Consider the following 26,317-nt stretch of genomic DNA (forward strand, 5'->3'; position numbering starts at 1 on the left):
CTGAATTTTTATACTATACGCTGATTTTTTTACTCTCAATTTTTTTTACACTGATTTTTTACACTGAATTTTAAAACACTGAATTATTTTTACACTGAATTTTAAAACACTGAATTATTTTACACTTAATTTTTTAAACAGAATTTTGAACACTGATTTTTTTTTTACACTGATTTATTTTACACTGAATTTTTTTTACGCTAAATTATTTTACAGTGAATTTTCTAACAAAGATTTTTTATACACTGATTTATTTAACACTGCCTTTTTTACACTTAATTTTTTTACACAAAATTATTTTACAGTGAATTTTTTTTACACTGAATTTTAAAACAATGAATTGTTTTACACTGAATTGTTTTACACAGAGTTTTTAAACACTGATTATTTTACACTGAATTTTAAAACACTGAATTATTTTACACTTGATTTTTTTAAACAGAATCTTGTACACTAATTTTTTTTTACACTGATTTATTTTACGCTGAATTTTTTTTACGCTAAATTATTTTACAGTGAATTTTCTTACACAGATTTTTTATACACTGATTTATTTTACACTGGATTTTTCTACACAAAATTATTTTACAGTGAATTTTTTTTCCACTGAATTTTAAAACAATGAATTGTTTTACACAGAGTTTTTATACACTGATTTTTTTACACTGAATTTTAAAACACTGAATTATTTTACACTGAATTTTAAAACACTGAATTATTTTACACTTAATTTTTTAAACAGAATTTTGTACACTGATTTTTTTTACACTGATTTATTTTACACTGAATTTTTTTTACGCTAAATTATTTTACAGTGAATTTTCTGACGCAGATTTTTTCTACACTGATTTTTTTTTTTTACACTGATTTATTTTACGCTGCATCTTTTACACTGAATTTTTCTACACAAACTTATTTTACAGTGAATTTTAAAACAATGAATTGTTTTACACAGAGTTTTTATACACTGATTTTTTTACACTGAATTTTAAAACACTGAATTATTTTTACACTGAATTTTAAAACACTAAATTATTTTACACTTAATTTTTTACACAGAATTTTTATACACTGATTTTTTTTCAACAGCATTTTTACACTGATATCTTCACACTGAATTTGTATACTACATGCTGATTTTTGTTTTTACACTTGATTTTTTTTTTTATACACCGATTTTTTTACACTGAATTTTTATACAGTGCAATTTAAAACACGGACTTGTTTTACACTGATTTATATACACTGAGTTTTTTTACACTCAATTTTAAAACACTGAATTCCTTTACAGTGCATTTTTTACATTGAATTATAAAACACTTAATTTTTTACACAGAATTTTTACACACTGATTTTTTGTTTACACTGATTTATTTTACACTGAATTTTTTTTACGCTACATTATTTTACACTGAATTTTCTTACACAGATTTTTTTATACACTGATTTTTTTTTACACTGATTTATTTTACACTAAATTTTTCTACACAAAATTATTTTACAGTGAATTTTTTTACACTGAATTTTAAAACAATGAATTGTTTTACACTGAATTGTTTTACACAGAGTTTTTATACACTGATTTTTTTACACTGAATTTTAAAACACTGAATTATTTTTACACTGAATTTTAAAACACTGAATTATTTTACACTTAATTTTTTCAACAGAATTTTGTACACTGATTTTTTTTACACTGGTTTATTTTACACTGAATTTTTTTTACGCTAAATTATTTTACAGTGAATTTTCTGACGCAGATTTTTTATACACTGATTTTTTTTTTTTACACTGATTTATTTTACGCTGCATCTTTTACACTGAATTTTTCTCCACAAACTTATTTTACAGTGAATTTTAAAACAATGAATTGTTTTACCCTGAATTGTTTTACACAGAGTTTTTATGCACTGATTTTTTTACACTGAATTATTTGTACACTGAATTTTAAAACTCTTAAATTATTTCACACTTAATTTTTTAAACAGAATTTTGTACACTGATTTTTTTTTTACACTGATTTATTTTACACTGAATTTTTTTTACGCTAAATTATTTTACAGTGAATTTTCTTACTCAGATTTTTTATACACTGATTTTTTTTACACTGATTTATTTTACACTGATTTATTTTACACTGAATTTTTCTACACAAAATTATTTTACAGTGAATTTTTTTTACACTGAATTTTAAAACAATGAATTGTTTTACACAGTTTTTAAACTGAATTACACGAAATTTTAAAACACTGAATTATTTTTACACTGAATTTTAAAACACTGAATTATTTTACACTTAATTTTTTAAACAGAATTTTGTACACTGATTTTTTTTTTACACTGATTTATTTTACACTGAATTTTTTTTACGCTAAATTATTTTACAGTGAATTTTCTAACAAAGATTTTTTATACACTGATTTATTTTACACTGCCTTTTTTACACTTAATTTTTTTACACAAAATTATTTTACAGTGAATTTTTTTTACACTGAATTTTAAAACAATGAATTGTTTTACACTGAATTGTTTTACACAGAGTTTTTAAACACTGATTTTTTTACACTGAATTTTAAAACATTGAATTATTTTACACTTGATTTTTTAAACAGAATCTTGTACACTGATTTTTTTTCACACTGATTTATTTTACGCTGAATTTTTTTTACGCTAAATTATTTTACAGTGAATTTTCTTACACAGATTTTTTATACACTGATTTATTTTACACTGAATTTTTCTACACAAAATTATTTTACAGTGAATTTTTTTTACACTGAATTTTAAAACAATGAATTGTTTTACACTGAATTGTTTTACACAGAGTTTTTATACACTGATTTTTTTACACTGAATTTTAAAACACTGAATTATTTTTACACTGAATTTTAAAACACTGAATTATTTTACACTTAATTTTTTAAACAGAATTTTGTACACTGATTATTTTTTTACACTGATTTATTTTACACTGAATTTTTTTTACGCTAAATTATTTTACAGTGAATTTTCTAACAAAGATTTTTTATACACTGATTTATTTTACACTGCCTTTTTTACACTTAATTTTTTTACACAAAATTATTTTACAGTGAATTTTTTTTACACTGAATTTTAAAACAATGAATTGTTTTACACAGAGTTTTTAAACACTGATTTTTTTACACTGAATTTTAAAACACTGAATTATTTTACACTGAATTTTAAAACACTGAATTATTTTACACTTAATTTTTTAAACAGAATTTTGTACACTGATTTTTTTTTACACTGAATTTTTCTACACAAAATTATTTTACAGTGAATTTTTTTTACACTGAATTTTAAAACAATGAATTGTTTTACACAGAATTTTGTACACTGATTTTTTTTTTTACACTGGTTTATTTTACACTGAATTTTTTTACGCTAAATTATTTTACAGTGAATTTTCTGACGCAGATTTTTTATACACTGATTTTTTTTTTTTACACTGATTTATTTTACGCTGCATCTTTTACACTGAATTTTTCTACACAAACTTATTCTACAGTGAATTTTAAAACAATGAATTGTTTTACCCTGAATTGTTTTACACAGAGTTTTTATGCACTGATTTTTTTACACTGAATTTTAAAACACTGAATTATTCGTACACTGAATTTTAAAACACTAAATTATTTTACACTTAATTTTTTACACAGAATTTTTATACACTGATTTTTTTTCAACAGCATTTTTACACTGATATCTTCACACTGAATTTGTATACCATACGCTGATTTTTGTTTTTACACTTAATTTTTTTTTTACACTGATTTTTTTTTATACACTGATTTTTTTACACTGAATTTTTATACAGTGCAATTTAAAACACGGACTTGTTTTACACTGATTTATATACACTGAATTTTTTTACACTCAATTTTAAAACACTGAATTCCTTAACGGTGAATTTTTTACATTGAATTATAAAACACTTAATTTTTTACACTGAATTTTTACACACTGATTTTTTGTTTACACTGATTTATTTTACACTGAATTTTTTTTACGCTACATTATTTTACAGTGAATTTTCTTACACAGATTTTTTATACACTGATTTTTTTTTACACTGATTTATTTTACACTGAATTTTTCTACACAAAATTATTTTACAGTGAATTTTTTTACACTGAATTTTAAAACAATGAATTGTTTTACACTGAATTGTTTTACACAGAGTTTTTATACACTGATTTTTTTACACTGAATTTTAAAACACTGAATTATTTTTACACTGAATTATTTTACACTTAATTTTTTCAACAGAATTTTGTACACTGATTTTTTTTTACACAGATTTATTTTACACTGAATTTTTTTTACGCTAAATTATTTTACACTGAATTTTCTTACGCAGATTTTTTATACACTGATTTTTTTTTTACACTGATTTATTTTACACTGCATCTTTTACACTGAATTTTTCTACACAAACTTATTTTACAGTGAATTTTAAAACAATGAATTGTTTTACCCTGAATTGTTTTACACAGAGTTTTTATGCACTGATTTTTTTACACCGAATTTTAAAACACTGAATTATTTGTACACTGAATTTTAAAACACTAAATTATTTTACTCTTAATTTTTTACACAGAATTTTTATACACTGATTTTTTTACACTGAATTTTAAAACACTGAATTATTTGTACACTGAATTTTAAAACACTAAATTATTTTACTCTTAATTTTTTACACAGAATTTTTATACACTGATTTTTTTCAACAGCATTTTTACACTGATATCTTCACACTGAATTTGTATACTATACGCTGATTTTTGTTTTTACACTTAATTTTTTTTTTTTACAACGATTTTTTTTTTATACACATAAATTACAGAATTATAAAAAAATATAGAATATTTTAATTAATTAACTATTTTTTTTCAAACACAATACTTTTAAATGATAAAAAATAAACAAATTAAAAATACATCATGAAAAAGTATATCGACAATATTATATAACATTGATAAATGTATCATGCATTTAATAATAATGTAATATAAAATAATAGTTAATATTTAAAATTATATAATTGTAAAAAATAGAAACAAAATCTATTAAATCAACCCATCATATCAATACCAATTTCTTAAGATGAATACATTAAATTGAATTTAAATAAAGTAAATAAAAATGTTGAAATTGTAAAAGAAATACATTTCAATTCTTTATTTATTTTTTAAACTTTTTTTTATACACTGATTTTTTTACACTGAATTTTTATACAGTGCAATTCAAAACACGGAATTGTTTTACACTGAATTTTTTTTACACTCCATTTTAAAACACTGAATTCCTTTACAGTGAATTTTTTTACATTGAATTATAAAACACTTAATTTTTTACACTCAATTTTTACACACTGATTTTTTTGTTTTACACTGATTTATTTGACACTGCATTTTTCACCCGAAATTATTTTACAATGAATTTTTTTACACTGAATTTTTAAACACACATTTTGCCAACAATTTTTTTTCCAATGAAATTGTCAGCATAATTTGATGTAAAAAAAAAATAAATAAAAAAAAAAATTAAAAAAAAAAAAGAAAGTTCACAGAAAGTTTCCAGTTGACAAAATTCATTGTCAAAAATAAATATTTGGTAGCAAAGACGACTTCACCTCCATACTCAGTAGTACGGTACCGGCGGCCCCGACATCAAACCGAGGCGGGGAAAGCGTGTGTGCATAATTGAGGAGGTGGCAATGCGGTCCATCTGTTGGCCAGGGGAGGACGTGTACGTGTCAGCACGGAGGAGGAGGATGAATGAGAGTCAAGTGTGGGGACGACTGACACAGATGACACCTTCATTCACTCAAATCTTGGCTGCTGATCTTCCAAGCAGACGTCTGGGCCATAAAAACTCTATATGCTTGTCTGGGGGCCACAACCACCAAGGGACTGAGTTATTTTAAGCAATATGTGTCCATTAATTTATCCTAAATCCTCAAATATGGCATGCACGAGGTGGCTAACAAAACAGCTAATCGTAGTGCGCTCTAGCAGACATTGTGCAGTAAGTGATTGCTTTATTATGTTGGTTTATCTTATTCAGCGCTTAACAATGCTGCTACATGATGCATCTGTTTAGCACGCTTGTAGGTCGTCCTCCTTATGTTCAGGCTCAAAAATGTATGTGTATATATTTTTGTCCACAGGGGGGAGACCTTTTCGACGCCATCACGTCCGCCAACAGGTACACGGAGAAGGACGCCAGCGGGATGCTGTACGACCTGACCAACGCCATAAAATACCTCCACAGCCTCAACATCGTGCACAGGGACATCAAGCCCGAAAACCTGCTGGTGAGCTCACTTCCTGTCTGGCACGCTAACTTTTTTTTGCTAATTTTGCAGCGACATATATTTTGTTACTTGGCGAATGATGCCTGTTAGCATTCTAACGTTAGCATGCTAGCTTTTTTTTTTTTTTTTGAGGCATAAACCTCAGTCATATTTTAGGACTTGATGCATGCTAACATTAGCATTTTGGCACTCTTACATAAGCATGCTAGCTTTTTTGCAAATTTTGCAGCGACATAGATTTTGTTACTTGACAAAGGATGCCTGTTAGCTTTCTAACGTTAACATGCTAGCTTTTTTTTTTTTAAAGGCATAAACCTTAGTCATATTTTAAGACTTGATGCATGCTAACATTAGCATTTTGGCACTCTAACATTAGCATGCTAGCTTTTTTTGCTAATTTTGCAGCAACATATATTTTGTTACTTGACGAAGGATGCCTGTTAGCATGCTAGCTTCTTTTTTTTTAAGACATAAACCTCAGTCATATTTTAGGACTTGATGCATGCTAACATTAGCATTTTGGCACTCTAACATTAGCATGCTAGCTTTTTTTGCTAATTTTGCAGCGACATATATTTTGTTACTTGACGAAGGATGCCTGTTAGCATTCTAACGTTAGCATGCTAGCTTTTTTTTTTTAAGGCATAAACCTCAGTCATATTTTAGGACTTGATGCATACTAACATTAGCATTTTGGCACTCTAACATAAGCATGCTAGCTTTTTTGCTAATTTTGCAGCGACATATATTTTGTTACTTGACAAAGGATGCCTGTTAGCTTTCTAACGTTAGCATGCTAGCTTTTTTTTTCAAGGCATAAACCTCAGTCATATTTTAAGACTTGATGCATGCTAACATTAGCATTTTGGCACGCTAACATTAGCATGCTAGCTTTTTCGCTAATTTTGCAGCGACAGATATTTTGTTACTTGGCGAATGATGCCTGTTAGCATTCTAACGTTAGGATGCTAGGTTGTTGTTTTTTAAGGCATAAACCTCAGTCATATTTTAGGGCTTGATGCATGCTAACATTAGCATTTTGGCACGTTAACATTAGCATGCTAGGTTTGTTTTAATTAGATAAGTTTATATAAAATATGACTGTAAAAAATTTAATGACTAATAAAAAAAGAATAATCGTAAATATAGCATGTAAAAAATTAATGATTAGGGAAATTAAAACAATACAAATAAAAAAATGCATCATGTTAAGTATACCGATTTAACACATTAAATTTAAAATGTATTAAACATTATTTATTTAAAAACATTATATGTATATATATATATATATATATATATATATATATATATATATATATATATATATATATATATATATATATATATAATGACATAATTGTGAAAAATCTATAAAAAACATAAATGCAAAAATACATTATATATTCTTTGTAATAAAAAAAAAAAAGAAAACTCACTTCCTGTCTCACTGTCACGTGACTCACTGCATGCTCCGCCCCCAGTTTGCCAAAAATGTTAAAGGCCCATTGCACAATCGTTAGCCTTCTAGTTTTAGTTCTAGCTTTTTTTTTGTAAATTTTTCAGGCACACAACTCACAGTAATATATTTTGGTTTGGCATTTTAGCATTCTACCATTAGCATGCAATGTTTTTTTTTGTGCTAATTTTGCAGGTATACACCTTGGGTACAAACCTCCCTCGTAATTTGGTACTTTTTTATACATGCTAACATTAGCAGCCAATCATTTTAAACTTTTTTTTCAGGCACACAACTCTGAGTAATATATTTTGGTTTGTTATTTTAGCATTCTGCCATTAGCATGCTAGATTTTTTTTGCTAATTTTGCAGGTATACACCTTAGGTACAAACCTCGGTCGTACTTTGGTACTTTTTGATGCATGCTAACATTAGCAGCCTAGCGTTTTTAAACTAATTTTTCAGGCACACAACTCAGAGTAATATATTTTGGTTTGGCATTTTAGCATTCTACCATTAGCATGCTAGATTTTTTTTGTGCTAATTTTGCAGGTATACACCTTAGGTACAAACCTCGGTCATAATTTGGTACTTTTTGATGCATGCTAACATTAGCAGCCTAGCGTTTTAAACTCATTTTTCAGGCACACAACTCAGAGTAATATCTTTTGGATTGGCATTTTAGCATTCTACCATTAGCATGCCAAATTTTTGTTTTGCTAATTTTGCAGGTATACAACTTAGGTACAAACCTCGGTCGTATTTTGGTACTTTTTGATGCATGCTAACATTAGCAGCCTAGCGTTTTTAAACTCATTTTTCAGGCACACAACTCAGAGTAATATATTTTGGATTGGCATTTTAGCATTCTACCATTAGCATGCTAGATTTTTTTTTTGCTAATTTTGCAGGTATACACCCTAGGTACAAACCTTGGTCGTATTTTGGTACTTTTTGATGCATGCTAACATTAGCAGCCTAGCGTTTTGAACTCATTTTTCAGGCACACAATTCAGAGTAATATATTTTGGTTTGGCATTTTAGCATTCTACCATTAGCATGCTAGATTTTTTTTTTGCTAATTTTGCAGATATACACATTAGGTACAAACCTTGGTCGTACTTTGGTACTTTTTGATTCATGCTAACATTAGCAGCCTAGCGTTTTTAAACTCATTTTTCAGGTACACAACTCAGAGTAATATATTTTGGTTTGGCATTTTAGCATTCTACCATTAGCATGCTAGATTTTTTTTGTGCTAATTTTGCAGGTATACACCTTAGGTACAAACCTCGGTCATAATTTGGTACTTTTTGATGCATGCTAACATTAGCAGCCTAGCGTTTTAAACTCATTTTTCAGGCACACAACTCAGAGTAATATCTTTTGGATTGGCATTTTAGCATTCTACCATTAGCATGCCAAATTTTTGTTTTGCTAATTTTGCAGGTATACACCTTAGGTACAAACCTCGGTCGTATTTTGGTACTTTTTGATGCATGCTAACATTAGCAGCCTAGCGTTTTTAAACTCATTTTTCAGGCACACAACTCAGACTAATATATTTTGGATTGGCATTTTAGCATTCTACCATTAGCATGCCAAATTTTTGTTTTGCTAATTTTGCAGGTATACACCTTAGGTACAAACCTCGTCGTATTTTGGTACTTTTTGATGCATGCTAACATTAGCAGCCTAGCGTTTTAAACTCATTTTTCAGGCACATAATTCAGAGTAATATATTTTGGTTTGGCATTTTAGCATTCTACCATTAGCATGCTAGATTTTTTTTTGGCTAATTTTGCAGGTATACACCTTAGGTACAAACCTCGGTCGTATTTTGGTACTTTTTGATGCATGCTAACATTAGCAGCCTAGCGTTTTGAACTCATTTTTCAGGCAGACAACTCAGAGTAATATATTTGGGTTTGGCATTTTAGCATTCTACCATTAGCATGCTAGATTTTTTTTGGCTAATTTTGCAGGTATACACCCTAGGTACAAACCTCGGTCGTAATTTGGTACTTTTTGATGCATGCTAACATTAACAGCCTAGCGTTTTTAAACTCATTTTTCAGGCACAAAACTCAGAGTAATATATTTTGGATTGGCATTTTAGCATTCTACCATTAGCATGCTAGATTTTTTTTGGCTAATTTTGCAGGTATACACCCTAGGTACAAACCTCTGTCGTAATTTGGTACTTTTTGATGCTTGCTAACATTAGCAGCCTAGCGTTTTGAACTCATTTTTCAGGCACACAACTCAGAGTAGTACATTTTGGATTGGCATTTTAGCATTCTACCATTAGCATGCTAGATTTTTTTTGTGCTAATTTTGCAGGTATACACCTTAGGTACAAACCTCGGTCGTAATTTGGTACTTTTTGATGCATGCTAACATTAGCAGCCTAGCGTTTTTAAACTCATTTTTCAAGCACACAACTCAGAGTAATATATTTTGGTTTGGCATTTTAGCATTCTACCATTAGCATGCTAGATTTTTTTTTTGCTAATTTTGCAGGTATACACCTTAGGTACAAACCTCGGTCGTATTTTGGTACTTTTTGATGCATGCTAACATTAGCAGCCTAGCGTTTTTAAACTCATTTTTCAGGCACACAACTCAGAGTAATATATTTTGGATTGGCATTTTAGCATTCTACCATTAGCATGCTAGATTTTTTTTGTGCTAATTTTGCAGGTATACACCTTAGGTACAAACCTCCATTGTAATTTGGTACTTTTTGATGCATGCTAACATTAGCAGCCTAGCGTTTTTAAACTCATTTTTCAGGCACACAACTCAGAGTAATATATTTTGGATTGGCATTTTAGCATTCTACCATTAGCATGCTAGATTTTTTTTTGGCTAATTTTGCAGGTATACACCTTAGGTACAAACCTCGGTCATATTTTGGTACTTTGTGATGCATGCTAACATTAGCAGCCTAGCGTTTTAAACTCATTTTTCAGGCACACAACTCAGAGTAATATCTTTTGGATTGGCATTTTAGCATTCTACCATTAGCATGCCAAATTTTTGTTTTGCTAATTTTGCAGGTATACACCTTAGGTACAAACCTCGGTCGTAATTTGGTACTTTTTGATGCATGCTAACATTAGCAGCCTAGCGTTTTGAACTCATTTTTCAGGCACACAACTCAGAGTAGTACATTTTGGATTGGCATTTTAGCATTCTACCATTAGCATGCTAGATTTTTTTTGTGCTAATTTTGCAGGTATACACCTTAGGTACAAACCTCGGTCGTAATTTGGTACTTTTTGATGCATGCTAACATTAGCAGCCTAGCGTTTTTAAACTCATTTTTCAAGCACACAACTCAGAGTAATATATTTTGGTTTGGCATTTTAGCATTCTACCATTAGCATGCTAGATTTTTTTTTTGCTAATTTTGCAGGTATACACCTTAGGTACAAACCTCGGTCGTATTTTGGTACTTTTTGATGCATGCTAACATTAGCAGCCTAGCGTTTTTAAACTCATTTTTCAGGCACACAACTCAGAGTAATATATTTTGGATTGGCATTTTAGCATTCTACCATTAGCATGCTAGATTTTTTTTGTGCTAATTTTGCAGGTATACACCTTAGGTACAAACCTCCATTGTAATTTGGTACTTTTTGATGCATGCTAACATTAGCAGCCTAGCGTTTTTAAACTCATTTTTCAGGCACACAACTCAGAGTAATATATTTTGGATTGGCATTTTAGCATTCTACCATTAGCATGCTAGATTTTTTTTTGGCTAATTTTGCAGGTATACACCTTAGGTACAAACCTCGGTCATATTTTGGTACTTTGTGATGCATGCTAACATTAGCAGCCTAGCGTTTTAAACTCATTTTTCAGGCACACAACTCAGAGTAATATCTTTTGGATTGGCATTTTAGCATTCTACCATTAGCATGCCAAATTTTTGTTTTGCTAATTTTGCAGGTATACACCTTAGGTACAAACCTCAGTCGTATTTTGGTACTTTTTGATGCATGCTAACATTAGCAGCCTAGCGTTTTAAACTCATTTTTCAGGCACACAACTCAGAGTAATATCTTTTGGATTGGCATTTTAGCATTCTACCATTAGCATGCCAAATTTTTGTTTTGCTAATTTTGCAGGTATACACCTTAGGTACAAACCTCGGTCGTATTTTGGTACTTTTTGATGCATGCTAACATTAGCAGCCTAGCGTTTTTAAACTCATTTTTCAGGCACACAACTCAGACTAATATATTTTGGATTGGCATTTTAGCATTCTACCATTAGCATGCTAGATTTTTTTTTTGCTAATTTTGCAAGTATACACCCTAGGTACAAACCTTGGTCGTATTTTGGTACTTTTTGATGCATGCTAACATTAGCAGCCTAGCGTTTTGAACTCATTTTTCAGGCACACAATTCAGAGTAATATATTTTGGATTGGCATTTTAGCATTCTACCATTAGCATGCTAGATTTTTTTTTGCTAATTTTGCAGGTATACACCTTAGGTACAAACCTCCATCGTAATTTGGTACTTTTTGATGCATGCTAACATTAGCAGCCAATCGTTTTAAACTCATTTTTCAGGCACACAACTCAGAGTAATATATTTTGGATTGGCATTTTAGCATTCTACCATTAGCATGCTAGATTTTTTTGTGCTAATTTTGCAGGTATACACCTTAGGTACAAACCTCGGTCATAATTTGGTACTTTTTGATGCATGCTAACATTAGCAGCCTAGCGTTTTAAACTCATTTTTCAGGCACACAACTCAGAGTAATATCTTTTGGATTGGCATTTTAGTATTCTACCATTAGCATGCTAGATTTTTTTTGTGCTAATTTTGCAGGTATACACCTTAGGTACAAACCTCGGTCATAATTTGGTACTTTTTGATGCATGCTAACATTAGCAGCCTAGCGTTTTGAACTCATTTTTCAGGCACACAACTCAGAGTAATATCTTTTGGATTGGCATTTTAGCATTCTACCATTAGCATGCCAAATGTTTGTTTTGCTAATTTTGCAGGTATACACCTTAGGTACAAACCTCGGTCGTATTTTGGTACTTTTTGATGCAAGCTAACATTAGCAGCCTAGCGTTTTTAAACTCATTTTTCAGGCACACAACTCAGAGTAATATATTTTGGTTTGGCATTTTAGCATTGTACCATTAGCATGCTAGATTTTTTTTTGCTAATTTTGCAGGTATACACCTTAGGTACAAACCTCGGTCGTACTTTGGTACTTTTTGATGCATGCTAACATTAGCAGCCTAGCGTTTTTAAACTCATTTTTCAGGCACACAACTCAGAGTAATATATTTTGGTACTCGATGCCTGTTACAGTTAGCATTTTAGCATTCTAATATTAGCACACTAGTGCTAATTTAGTGTCATACATTTTGCTATGCATGTCATCGTTAGCATGTGAGCATAGCACTGTAGCATGCTAGCTTTTTTAGCTCCTGTCGTTCCGTGGCCCTCAGTGGTCCTTGAATCTTACTGGTTTGGTTCTGCAGGTCTACGAGCACGCAGACGGCAGCAAGAGCCTAAAACTGGGAGACTTCGGTCTGGCCACCGCGGTGGACGGACCCCTGTACACCGTCTGCGGCACGCCCACATATGTAGCGCCTGAAATCATCGCCGAAACGGGGTAGAGTCCAGGCGCCGGTTTTGGGGGTTAGTCCTCGGTGTCGGTTCTTGGGTCTAAAATGTCCGGTCTTAGGTACGGGCTGAAGGTGGACATCTGGGCGGCCGGCGTCATCACCTACATCCTCCTGTGTGGGTTCCCGCCTTTCCGAGGGAGCAGCGAGGACCAGGAAGTTCTGTTTGACCAGATCCTCATGGGCCAGCTGGAGTTCCCGCCCCCGTACTGGGACAACGTCTCCGAAACCGCCAAGGTGAGCGTAGTTAGAGCCGGGTGGGACGTGGGCGGAGCTGGTCCTCACGGTCTTTGGTCTGACAGGAGCTGATCCGGTCCATGCTGGAGGTGGAGGTGGATCCGAGGTACACGGCCTTACAAGTGCTGGACCATCCATGGGTCACCGTAAGAGTTTTTCATATTTGGGTCTTGGTCCCCCGGACCTGGTCTGACTTGTCTGTCCTCGCCCCGGGCCAGGATGAAGGTCTTTGTGAAAACCACCACCAGCTGTCTGTAGCGGGGAAGATCAAGAAGCACTTCAACAGCGACAACACGGACAACATGGCGGTCATCCCGGTGAGTGGAGACTACGTTACCCATCATGCATTGCTCACCACTCCATGGTTTCTCTCTGTGCTCAGTTGGACGGGAGCTTTTCTATGCAGAGATCCGGGTCCTTGGACCTCCACCAGCACCCGGCAATGTACTGGATAAGGTAGGCTCCGTTTCCACGGCGACGGCGGCTGTGTGTGAGACGCCATCGTAAACAACCTGACCTGTCAATCAAAAGAGAGACGTGTCGAGGAGGGTGTCAAATACGCAGAAAATATTGTGTAAAAAAATGTTATAAGTAGGTCATTTATTATGACATTTTAATAGGACAAAAATATTGAAAATTAAATAACGGTATTATCTAAAAAAAAAAAAAAAAATGGAATGATTAAAAACATTTAAACAATATAAATAAAACAGTCTGTCATGATGTATAAAAAATATGGATTTGATTTGTTCAACATTAAAAAATAGTAATAACAAATTATACTTATATAAAATGGCATAACTGTAAAAAAATATATAAACAATATAAATGAAAAAACACATTATATATATACTTTGTAAAAAGTCATGTTTGGAATTTATATTACATTTAAAAATGAAATATACCAAAAAATTACATTTACAGAATTATAAAATTAATATTGATCATTTGAATTAAAGTATTCATTTTTAAAAACATAATACTTTTAAATAATAAAAAATAAATGATAAATAAATATATAAATATATGCAGCTGAGATAGGCTCCAGCACCACCCGCGACCCCGAAAGGGACAAGCGGTAGAAGATGACTGTATAATATTTGTTATATGTATTAAATAATAATGTAATATAAAATAATAATTAATATTTGAAATTACATAATTGTAGAAAATAAATGAAAAAAATCCATCACCCGAGACCCCGAAAGGGACAAGCGGTAGAAGATGGATGGATGGATGGATGGATTTTAATTAAATAATTCATTTTTTAAAACACAATACTTTTAAATAATAAAAAATAAATGATAAATAAATATATAAATGTATGCAGCTGAGAAAGGCTCCAGCACCACCCGAGACCCCAAAAGGGACAAGCGGTAGAAGATGGATAGATAATGTTTATTATGTTGTTAATAATAATGTAATATAAAATAGTAATTAATATTTAAAATTACATAATTGTAGAAAATATATAAAAAAAATAAATGAAAAAAATCCATCATACAAAAAAAATTTAATTACAGAATTATAAAATTAATATTGATCATTTTAATTAAATAATTCATTTTTTTAAACATCAATCCATCCATTCATTTTCTACCGCTTGTCCCTTTTTAATACTTTTAAATAATAAAAAATAAACGATAAATAAATATGTAAATATATGCAGCTGAGAAAGGCTCCAGCACCACCCGAGACCCCAAAAGGGACAAGCGGTAGAAAATGGATGGATGGATGTATTTAATAATAATGTAATATAAAATAGTAATTCATATTTAAAATTACATAATTGTAGAAAATATATAAACAAAATAAATGAAAAAAATCCATCATACAAAAAAAATTAAATTACAGAATTATAAAATTAATATTGATCTTTTTAATTAAATTATTCATTTTTTAAAACATGATACTTTTAAATAATAAAAAATAAACGATAAATAAATATATAAATATATGCAGCTGAGACCCCGAAAGGGACAAGCGGCAGAAAATGGATGGATGGATGTATTTAATAATAATGTAATATAAAATATTAATTAATATTTAAAATTACATAATTGTAGAAAATATATAAACAAAATAAATGAAAAAAATCCATTATACAAAAAAAAATTAAATTACAGAATTATAAAATTAATATTGATCATTTTAATTAAATAATTCATTTTTTAAAACATCAATCCATCCATCCATTTTCTACCGCTTGTCCCTTTTTAATACTTTTAAATAATAAAAAATAAACAATAAATACGTATATAAATATATGCAGCTGAGAAAGGCTCCAGCACCACCCGAGACCCCAAAAGGGACAAGCGGTACAAAATGGATGGATGGATGTATTTAATAATAATGTAATATAAAATAGTAATTCATATTTAAAATTACATAATTGTAGAAAATATATAAACAAAATAAATGAAAAAAAATCCATCATACAAAAAAAATTAAATTACAGAATTATAAAATTAATATTGATCATTTTAATTAAATTATTCACTTTTTAAAACATGATACTTTTAAATAATAAAAAATAAACGATAAATAAATATATAAATATATGCAGCTGAGACCCCGAAAGGGACAAGCGGTAGAAAATGGATGGATGGATGTATTTAATAATAATGTAATATAAAATAATAATTAATATTTAAAATTAAATAATTGTAGAAAATATATAAACAAAATAAATGAAAAAAAATCATTCATACCAAAAAAATAAATTACAGAATTATAAAAAAAATATAGAATATTTTAATTAATTAACTATTTTTTTTCAAACACAATACTTTTAAATGATAAAAAATAAACAAATTAAAAATACATCATGAAAAAGTATATTGACAATATTATATAACATTGATAAATGTATCATGCATTTAATAATAATGTAATATAAAATAATAGTTAATATTTAAAATTATATAATTGTAAAAAATATAAACAAAATCAATTAAATCAACCCATCATATCAATACCAATTTCTTAAGACGAATACATTAAATTGAATTTAAATAAAGTAGATAAAAATGTCGAAATTGTAAAAGAAAACAATTTCAATTCTTTATTTATTTTTTAAACTATTACTTCTAAATTACAAATGTAGTATAAATTAGTATTTATACAATATTTGTAATTTAAAATACAAAAATGTATACTGAACATTCAATTTAAAAGAGGAAAATATTTATTATAATTATATATGGTATATGTCAAATGTATGCCTCTTCTCTGGCGATGACGTCGTGGTCTTCCTCCTCATCCAGGCCGCCCCTGCTGATAAGAAGAGGACGTTTCTCCGACGAGGACGCCACCCGGATGTGATGCCTTGGCGTTGTCCCCTGCAGGCTCCGCCTCCTCGCTGCCTACCCCTGACCCCTCCCCCAGCCCCCTCCCATGTGACTCTGACATCATCTCCATCGGCTCGGCCTGCTTTCTTCTCCAAGAAAGGACGACCGGGACCAGGAAAGACAATAAAAAAATTTAAAAAAGTTGGAGAGAACTTTCAAGACGAAGGAATGTTGGAACTTTTGACTCATCGGAGTTGTGATTCATCCCCTGGTTGATGGTCGGAGCTGAGGATGAAACATCTGCAATACGGACAACTTCTTTCTTTTTTTAATATCTAGAATATGTAGTTCTCTTTTTCCAGGTGAGAAATGTCGGGAAGGAACGTCGACTTTTACGGGAACAAACGTGACCGAGGCGCTTTCTTTTCTTACGGAATATGTCGACGTGGCCAAAACCAAGACTCTCGTGTCGTGACGTCGGATCGTCACGGCGACCACCCGACTCGTGTGTAGCAAGCATTGGAGCCGCAATGCGAACGCAGTCAGACTGTATCGATGTGTCGTAACCTCGTTAGAACGTGTCCTCATTTCACCCTCATCACGCCTCGTTAGCCCCAGCAGGCACACCACCTTCAAACAACGTTGACAACTCAAACGTAACGTTGAAACAACGTTGACAACTCAAACGTAACGTTGAAACAACGTTGACAACTCAAACGTAACATTGAAACAACGTTGACAACTCAAACGTAACATGGAAACAACGTTGACAACTCAAAGGTAACATTGAAACAATGTTGACAACCCAAAGGTAACGTTGAAACAACGTTGACAACTCAAACGTAACATTGAAACAACGCTGACAACTCAAACATAACGTAGAAACAACGTTGGACAACTCAAACATAACGTAGAAACAACGTTGACAACTCAAAGGTAACGTTGAAACAACGTTGACAACTCAAAGGTAACGTTGAAACAACGTTGACAACTCAAACGTAACGTTGAAACAACGTTGACAACTCAAACGTAACATTGAAACAACGTTGACAACTCAAAGGTAACATTGAAACAACGTTGACAACTCAAACGTAACATTTAAACAACGTTGACAACTCAAACATAACGTTGAAACAACGTTGACAACTCAACCATAATGTTGAAACAACGTTGACAACTCAAACATAACGTTGAAATAACGTTGACAACTCAAACATAACGTAGAAACAATGTTGGACAACTCAAAAATAACATTAAAGCAACGTTGACAACTCACATAACGTTGAAACAACGTTGACACCTCAAACACCTCGTTGAAACAACGTTGACAACTCAAACATAACGTACAAACAACGTTGGACAACTCAAAAATAACATTAAAACAACGTTGACAACTCAAACATAACGTTGAAACAACGTTGACAACTCAAACATAACGTGAAAAAAAAAAAAAAAAACAAAAAAAAAAAAACAAAAACAACGTTGGACAACTCAAATATAACATTAAAACAACGTTGACAACTCAAACATAACGTAGAAACAACGTTGACAAATCAAACACCTCGTTGAAACAACGTTGACAACTCAAACATAACGTAGAAACGACGTTGGACAACTCAAAAATAATATTAAAACAACGTTGACAACTCAAACATAACGTTGAAACAACGTTGACAACTCAAACATAACGTTGAAACAACGTTGACAACTCAAACATGACATTGAAGCAACGTTGACAACTCAAACATGACGTTGAAACAACGTTGACAACTCAAAAATAACGTTAAAACAACGTTGACAACTCAAACATAACGTTGAAACAACGTTGACAACTCAAACATAACGTTGAAACAACGTTGACAACTCAAACATAACGTTGAAACAACGTTGACAACTCAAACATGACGTTGAAACAACGTTGACAACTCAAACGTAACGTTGAAACAACGTTGACAACTCAAACACAACGTTGAAACAACGTTGCCAACTCAAACATAACGTAGAAACAGCGTTGGGCAACTCAAAAATAACATTGAAACAACGTTGGGCAACTCAAACATAACGTAAAAACAACGTTGGACAACTAAAAAATAATATTAAAACAACGTTGACAACTCAAACATAACGTTGAAACAACGTTGACAACTCAAACATAACATAGAAACAACATTGGACAACTCAAACATAACGTTGAAACAACGTTGACAACTCAAACATAACGTTGAAACAACGTTGACAACTCAAACATAACGTACAAACAACGTTGGACAACTCAAAAATAACGTTGAAACAACATTGACAACTCAAACATAACGTTGAAACAACGTTGAGAACTCAAACATAACATTGGAACAACGTTGACAACTCAAAAATAACATTAAAACAACGTTGACAACTCAAACATAACGTTGAAACAACGTTGACAACTCAAACATAACGTTGAAACAATCAATGTTGGGTTCTGACGTTGATTTGACCGTTAAATTTTGATTCTTTCCCTAACCAATATTCTACAACACAAATACAACGTTGAAACAACATGCTTATTGACGTTTAATCAATGTCAGGTTCTGACGTTGATTTGACCGTTGAATTTTGGTCATTTCCCAACCAATATTCTACAACACAAATACAACGTTGAAACAACATGCTTTTTGACGTTTAATCAATGTTGGGTTCTGACGTTGACTTGACCGTTGAATTTTAGTCATTTCCAAACCAATATTCCAAGACACAAACATAACGTTGAAACAACATGCTTTCTGACGACGTTTAATCAATGTTGGGTTCTGATGTTGATTTGACCGTTGAATTTTGGTCATTTCCCAACCAATATTCTACAACACAAATACAACGTTGAAACAACATGCTTTTTGACGACCTTTAATCAATGTTGGGTTCTGACGTTGATTTGACCGTTGAAATTTGATCATTTCCCAACCAATATTCTACAACACAAAAACAACATTGAAACAACATGCTTTTTAATGACGTTTAATCAATGTTGGGTTCTGACGTTGATTTGACCGTTGAATTTTAGTCATTTCCAAACCAATATTCCAAGACACAAACACAACGTTGAAACAACATGCTTTCTGACGACGTTTAATCAATGTTGGGTTTTGACGTTAATTTGACCATTGAATTTTGGTCATTTCCCAACTAATATTTTACAACACAAACACAACGTTGAAACAACATGCTTTTTGACGACTTTTAATCAATGTCTGTCGGTTTCTGACGTTGATTTGACCGTTACATTTTGGTCATTTCCCAACCAATATTCTACAACACAAATACAACGTTGAAACAACATGCTTTTTGACAACAGTTAATCAATGTTGGGTTCTGACGTTGATTTGACCATTGAAATGTGGTCATTTCCCAACCAATATTCTACGACACAAAAACAACGTTGAAACAACATGCTTTGTGACGTTTAATCAATGTTGGGTTCTGACGTTGACTTGACCGTTGAATTTTAGTCATTTCCAAACCAATATTCCAAGACACAAACATAACGTTGAAACAACATGCTTTCTGACGACGTTTAATCAATGTTGGGTTTTGACGTTAATTTGACCATTGAATTTTGGTCATTTCCCAACTAATATTTTACAACACAAACACAACGTTGAAACAACATGCTTTTTGACGACTTTTAATCAATGTCTGTCGGTTTCTGACGTTGATTTGACCGTTACATTTTGGTCATTTCCCAACCAATATTCTACAACACAAATACAACGTTGAAACAACATGCTTTTTGACAACAGTTAATCAATGTTGGGTTCTGACGTTGATTTGACCATTGAAATGTGGTCATTTCCCAACCAATATTCTACGACACAAAAACAACGTTGAAACAACATGCTTTGTGACGTTTAATCAATGTTGGGTTCTGACGTTGACTTGACCGTTGAATTTTAGTCATTTCCAAACCAATATTCCAAGACACAAACATAACGTTGAAACAACATGCTTTCTGACGACGTTTAATCAATGTTGGGTTCTGACGTTAATTTGACCGTTGAATTTTGGTCATTTCCCAACCAATATTCTACAACACAAACACAACGTTGAAACAACATGCTTTTTGACGACTTTTAATCAATGTCTGTCGGTTTCTGACGTTGATTTGACCGTTACATTTTGGTCATTTCCCAACCAATATTCTACAACACAAATACAACGTTGAAACAACAAGCTTTCTGACAACGTTTAATCAATGTTGGGTTCTGACGTTGATTTGACCGTTGAAATGTGGTCATTTCCCAACCAATATTCTACGACACCAAAACAACGTTGAAACAACATGCTTTTTGACGTTTAATCAATGTTGGGTTCTGACGTTGACTTGACCGTTGAATTTTAGTCATTTCCACACAAACATAATGTTGAAACAACATGCTTTCTGACGACGTTTAATCAATGTTGGGTTCTGACGTTGATTTGACCGTTGAATTTTGGTCATTTCCCAACTAATATTTTACTGCACAAATACAACGTTGAAACAACATGCTTTCTGACGACGTTTAATCAATGTTGGGTTCTGACGTTGACTTGACCGTTGAATTTTAGTCATTTCCAAACCAATATTCCAAGACACAAACATAACGTTGAAACAACATGCTTTCTGACAACATTTAATCAATGTTGGGTTCTGACGTTGATTTGACCGTTTAAATGTGGTCATTTCCCAACCAATATTCTACAACACAAAAACAACATCGAAACAACATGCTTTTTAATGACGTTTAATCAATGTTGGGTTCTGACGTTGATTTGACCGTTGATTTTTGGTCATTTCCAAACCAATATTCCAAGAAACAAACATAACGTTGAAACAACATGCTTTCTGACAACGTTTAATCAATGTTGGGTTCTGACGTTGATTTGACCGTTGAATTTTGGTCATTTCCCAACCAATATTCTACAACACAAATACAACGTTGAAACAACATGCTTTTTGACGTTTAATCAATGTTGGGTTCTGACGTTGACTTGACCGTTGAATTTTAGTCATTTCCAAACCAATATTCCAAGACACAAATACAACGTTGAAACAACATGCTTTCTGGCGACGTTTAATCAATGTTGGGTTCTGACGTTGATTTGACCGTTGAAATTTGATCATTTCCCAACCAATATTCTACAACACAAAAACAACATTGAAACAACATGCTTTTTAATGACGTTTAATCAATGTTGGGTTCTGAAGTTGATTTGACCGTTGAATTTTAGTCATTTCCAAACCAATATTCCAAGACACAAACATAACGTTGAAACAACATGCTTTTTGACGACGTTTAATCAATGTTGGGTTCTGACGTTAATTTGACCATTGAATTTTGGTCATTTCCCAACCAATATTCTACAACACAAATACAACGTTGAAACAACATGCTTTTTGACAACAGTTAATCAATGTCTGTCGGTTTCTGACGTTGATTTGACCATTGAAATGTGGTCATTTCCCAACCAATATTCTACGACACAAAAACAACGTTGAAACAACATGCTTTTTAATGACGTTTAATCAATGTTGGGTTCTGACGTTGGCTTGACCGTTGAATTTTAGTCATTTCCAAACCAATATTCCAAGACACAAACATAACGTTGAAACAACATGCTTTCTGACGACGTTTAATCAATGTTGGGTTCTGACGTTAATTTGACCATTGAATTTTGGTCATTTCCCAACCAATATTCTACAACCCAAACACAACGTTGAAACAACATGCTTTTTGACGACGTTTAATCAACGTCGGGTTGTGACGTTGATTTGAAGAATGAAATTTGGTCATTTTGCCAACCAACAACGTGGATCCAACGTCGCCTTAATTTACAGACTATTTCGCAACGTTGTTTCAAAGTGGGTTCTGAAGGACACGTAGTTATATAACCAACGTTGCATCAACGTCTCGTGCCTGCCGGGACCTGACTTCACCGCCGGGGGCAGACGAGCCTCGCAGATGTCAAACGAATGCAGTCCAACAGGTGTGGATTCTGCAGAACCAGCAGCACTGAAGTGGATTTATTTGCTACCAAGAAACCTCGCTGGCGGCGTCATTTCTCCGGATGAAAGCGCGACGGACACACAGTAGCTTCTTCTTCTCGTCGGCGCTCGACGAGAGGCAACAACAACAACAAAAGTCGCCAATAAATAAAATGGTTGATGTGACTCTGTCGAAAGTGACCTACCAAAGTGCACAACATTATTATGTCCGTCACACTACATGTACCTCTCTTCAACAATAATAACATCACAATAATAAAAATCGTTCCAAAACAAATCTGTGTATATTTGTTTTCTCATTAAATATTATAACATGTGTTTTCCCAACATCGCCAATAAAAATGTGTATTATTTTACACCGCTAGAGGGCACTGTCATTACCCAACCAGTCCCGATCGATCCACGCATGCGCAAAGTCAACTTGTTTTACGGCAATCATGTTCGTTTGTTTTTTTCTTGTAGTCTTCCTTTAAATGACAACGCCGTATAAAACAACATAACAAAACAACAGTTATTTAAGAATTCGGTATTCATTTAAAAAAGAAATGACGTCATTGCGATGAATGACACAAGAGGGCGCTGACTCCCAAAAGATAAAAAGTGGTTGTAATTGTGGCGAGAATATTTTTTTTTAAATCTACCCCTTGTTCATTTTTATATTGTTATCCTCTTGTAGTGTATTATTTGGACAAATAATAATAATAATATACCATTCAAATATCACAGATGCTTCGTAGAAGAGAAAAATATATATAGAAAGGAAGTGACGTACGATCGGGGTTTCTGGTTCCGGTCGGGTTGTGACACAGCCCCTTTAGTCTAATGAGGAGGTTGAACTGTGGCGCTGTTTTGTACTTATTTTGATTATTATTATTTCTCAATTGTTTGTAAATGTTGCAATTTATAAATAAAGGTTTATTAAAAAAAAAAAAATTGAAAAAAAGAGGAGGGATTTAGTGAGATAATATTTCCCGGGCACAGTTCATAGACAACATAGAATGAGTTTACAAAAGTTGTGTTAAGGAAAATAAGGACAAGATATATTACATACCCAATTTTTTTTCTCCAAAATTAAAGAAGTACAATTTAAAATTATTAATGTAATACACCCTTCAAAGGATTTTTTGAAACTTAAATTGAACATGGAGGTTGACGGCTGTTATATCTGTGGAGCTGTAGAGGATGTCAATCATCTGTGTGTGGGATGTGAGAGTGTACATGAGTGTGTGTGTGATACTGTACATGTGTGTGTGTGGGATGTGAGAGTGTACATGTGTGTGTGTGTGTGTGATACTGTACATGTGTGTGTGGGATGTGAGAGTGTACATGTGTGTGTGTGATACTGTACATGTGTGTGCGTGGGATGTGAGAGTGTACATGTGTGTGTGTGTGATACTGTACATGTGTGTGTGTGGGATGTGAGAGTGTACATGTGTGTGTGTGATACTGTACATGTGTGTGTGTGGGATGTGAGAGTGTACATGTGTGTGTGTGTGATACTGTACATGTGTGTGTGTGGAATGTGAGCGTGTACATGTGAGTGTGTGTGATACTGTACATGTGTGTGTGGAATGTGAGAGTGTACATGTTTTGATTTGATTGATTGAGAAGTTTATTGACATCTTAAAGAATTGAATCCATATAATGCTTTAAAAAGGCAAAAATGTTTGTACATAAATGTCGATTTATGAAAGTAAGGTCTACATTTTCTATTTGGCTTAATGGTTTACAATTATCAACCAAACTTTGGAGACTGATTAAGAGTACAAAAGCCCTTAAATGTATATCTTTGTTAAAACAAAGTGATTTAGTTAGCCCTTTTTTTTCACATGTTTTATTATTATTATTTATTAATATTGTAATAATCCCAGGACTGTAGGCTCATATGACTTCTTTGTTTGCCTTGTCTTTATTGTACAAGATGCAATTCAACCACACAACAACTCCAATGTGTCTCTGTATGATGACGTATGCGCGTGACGTCAATGGTTGAAACGGAAGTATTCTGACACCATTGAATCCAATACAAAAAGCTCTGTTTTCATCGCAAAATTCCAAAGTATTCTGGACATCTGCGTTGGTGAATCTTTTGCAGTTTGTTTAATGAACAATGAAGACTGCAAAGAAGAAAGTTGTAGGTGGGATCGGTGTATTAGCGGCTGGCTGCAGCAACACAACCAGGAGGACTTTGAGATGGATAGCAGACGCGCTAGCCGCCGACCTCACCTTGACTTCCTCCGTCTCCGGGCCGCCGACCGCATCTATGATCGGGTGAAGTCCTTCGTCGCGCCGTCGATCGCTGGAACGCAGGTGAGCACGGGTGTTGATGAGCAGATGAGGGATGGCTGGCGTAGGTGGATAGCTAATGTCTTCAGCATAGCTCTGTGAGGTCCCGTTGCTAAGTTAGCTTCAATGGCGTCGTTAGCAACAGCATTGTTAAGCTTCGCCAGGCTGGAAAGCATTAACCGTGTATTTACATGTCCATGGTTTAATCGTATTGTTGATCTTCTGTCTATCCTTCCAGTCAGGGGTTTATGTATTTTGTCTCCATCTGCATTTAAGCCCGATGCTATCACGTTAGCTCTGTCGCTAAAGAGCTTCGCCGATGTATTGTCGTGGAGATAAAAGTCACTGTGAATGTCCATTTCACGTTCTCGACTCTCATTTTCAAGAGGATATAGTATCCCAGGTGGTTTAAAATACAAATCTGTGATCCACAATAGAAAAAGGAGAGAGTGTGGAATCCAATGAGCCAGCTTGTACCTAAGTTACGGTCAGAGCGAAAAAAGATACGTCCTGAACTGCACTCTAGTCCTTCACTCTCACGTTCCTCATCCACAAATCTTTCATCCTCGCTCAAATTAATGGGGTAATCGTCGCTTTCTCGGTCCGAATTGCTCTCGCTGCTGGTGTAAACAATGGGGAAATGTGAGCAGCCTTTCAACCTGCGACGTCACGCTACTTCCGGTACAGGCAAGGCTTTTTTTTTTTTATCAGCGACCAAAAGTTGCAACTTTACCGTCGATGTTCTCTACTAAATACTTTCAGCAAAAATATGGCAATATCGCGAAATGATCAAGTATGACACATAGAATGGATCTGCTATCCCCGTTTAAATTAAAAAAAATCATTTCAGTAGGCCTTTAATACTCCATCTGTATTTGCGTTTGTTTTTCTTTCCTTGATGTTGAAAGTGCCTTGACTTTTGTGTGAATGATAAATGTGTGTTTTTTGTTCAATAAAAAAATGTTTTTAAAAATTAAAAAAAATAACGAGGAGGGTGAAGTGGCGGGAGGCGAA

At 32.8% G+C, this 26,317-nt stretch overlaps 1 protein-coding gene across 1 annotated transcript in view; it reads left to right on the forward strand.

The window, feature by feature from the left end:
• The window catches only part of LOC133650142 (serine/threonine-protein kinase DCLK1-like), a 55,455-nt gene extending 37,224 nt beyond the window's left edge, over positions 1-18,231 (forward strand). Inside the window, exons 6-12 of the mRNA XM_062047041.1 lie at positions 6,197-6,343; positions 13,328-13,461; positions 13,534-13,708; positions 13,774-13,854; positions 13,927-14,025; positions 14,091-14,164; positions 16,975-18,231. Of these exons, the coding sequence (XP_061903025.1) occupies positions 6,197-6,343; positions 13,328-13,461; positions 13,534-13,708; positions 13,774-13,854; positions 13,927-14,025; positions 14,091-14,164; positions 16,975-17,032 (768 nt within the window). The 3' untranslated portion in view covers positions 17,033-18,231. The remainder of the gene's footprint in view (positions 1-6,196; positions 6,344-13,327; positions 13,462-13,533; positions 13,709-13,773; positions 13,855-13,926; positions 14,026-14,090; positions 14,165-16,974) is intronic.
• Positions 18,232-26,317: the final 8,086 nt, after the last annotated feature.

The sequence above is a fragment of the Entelurus aequoreus genome, linkage group LG05 (genome assembly GCF_033978785.1).
Source record: "Entelurus aequoreus isolate RoL-2023_Sb linkage group LG05, RoL_Eaeq_v1.1, whole genome shotgun sequence".
Taxonomy (NCBI): Eukaryota; Metazoa; Chordata; class Actinopteri; order Syngnathiformes; family Syngnathidae; genus Entelurus; species Entelurus aequoreus.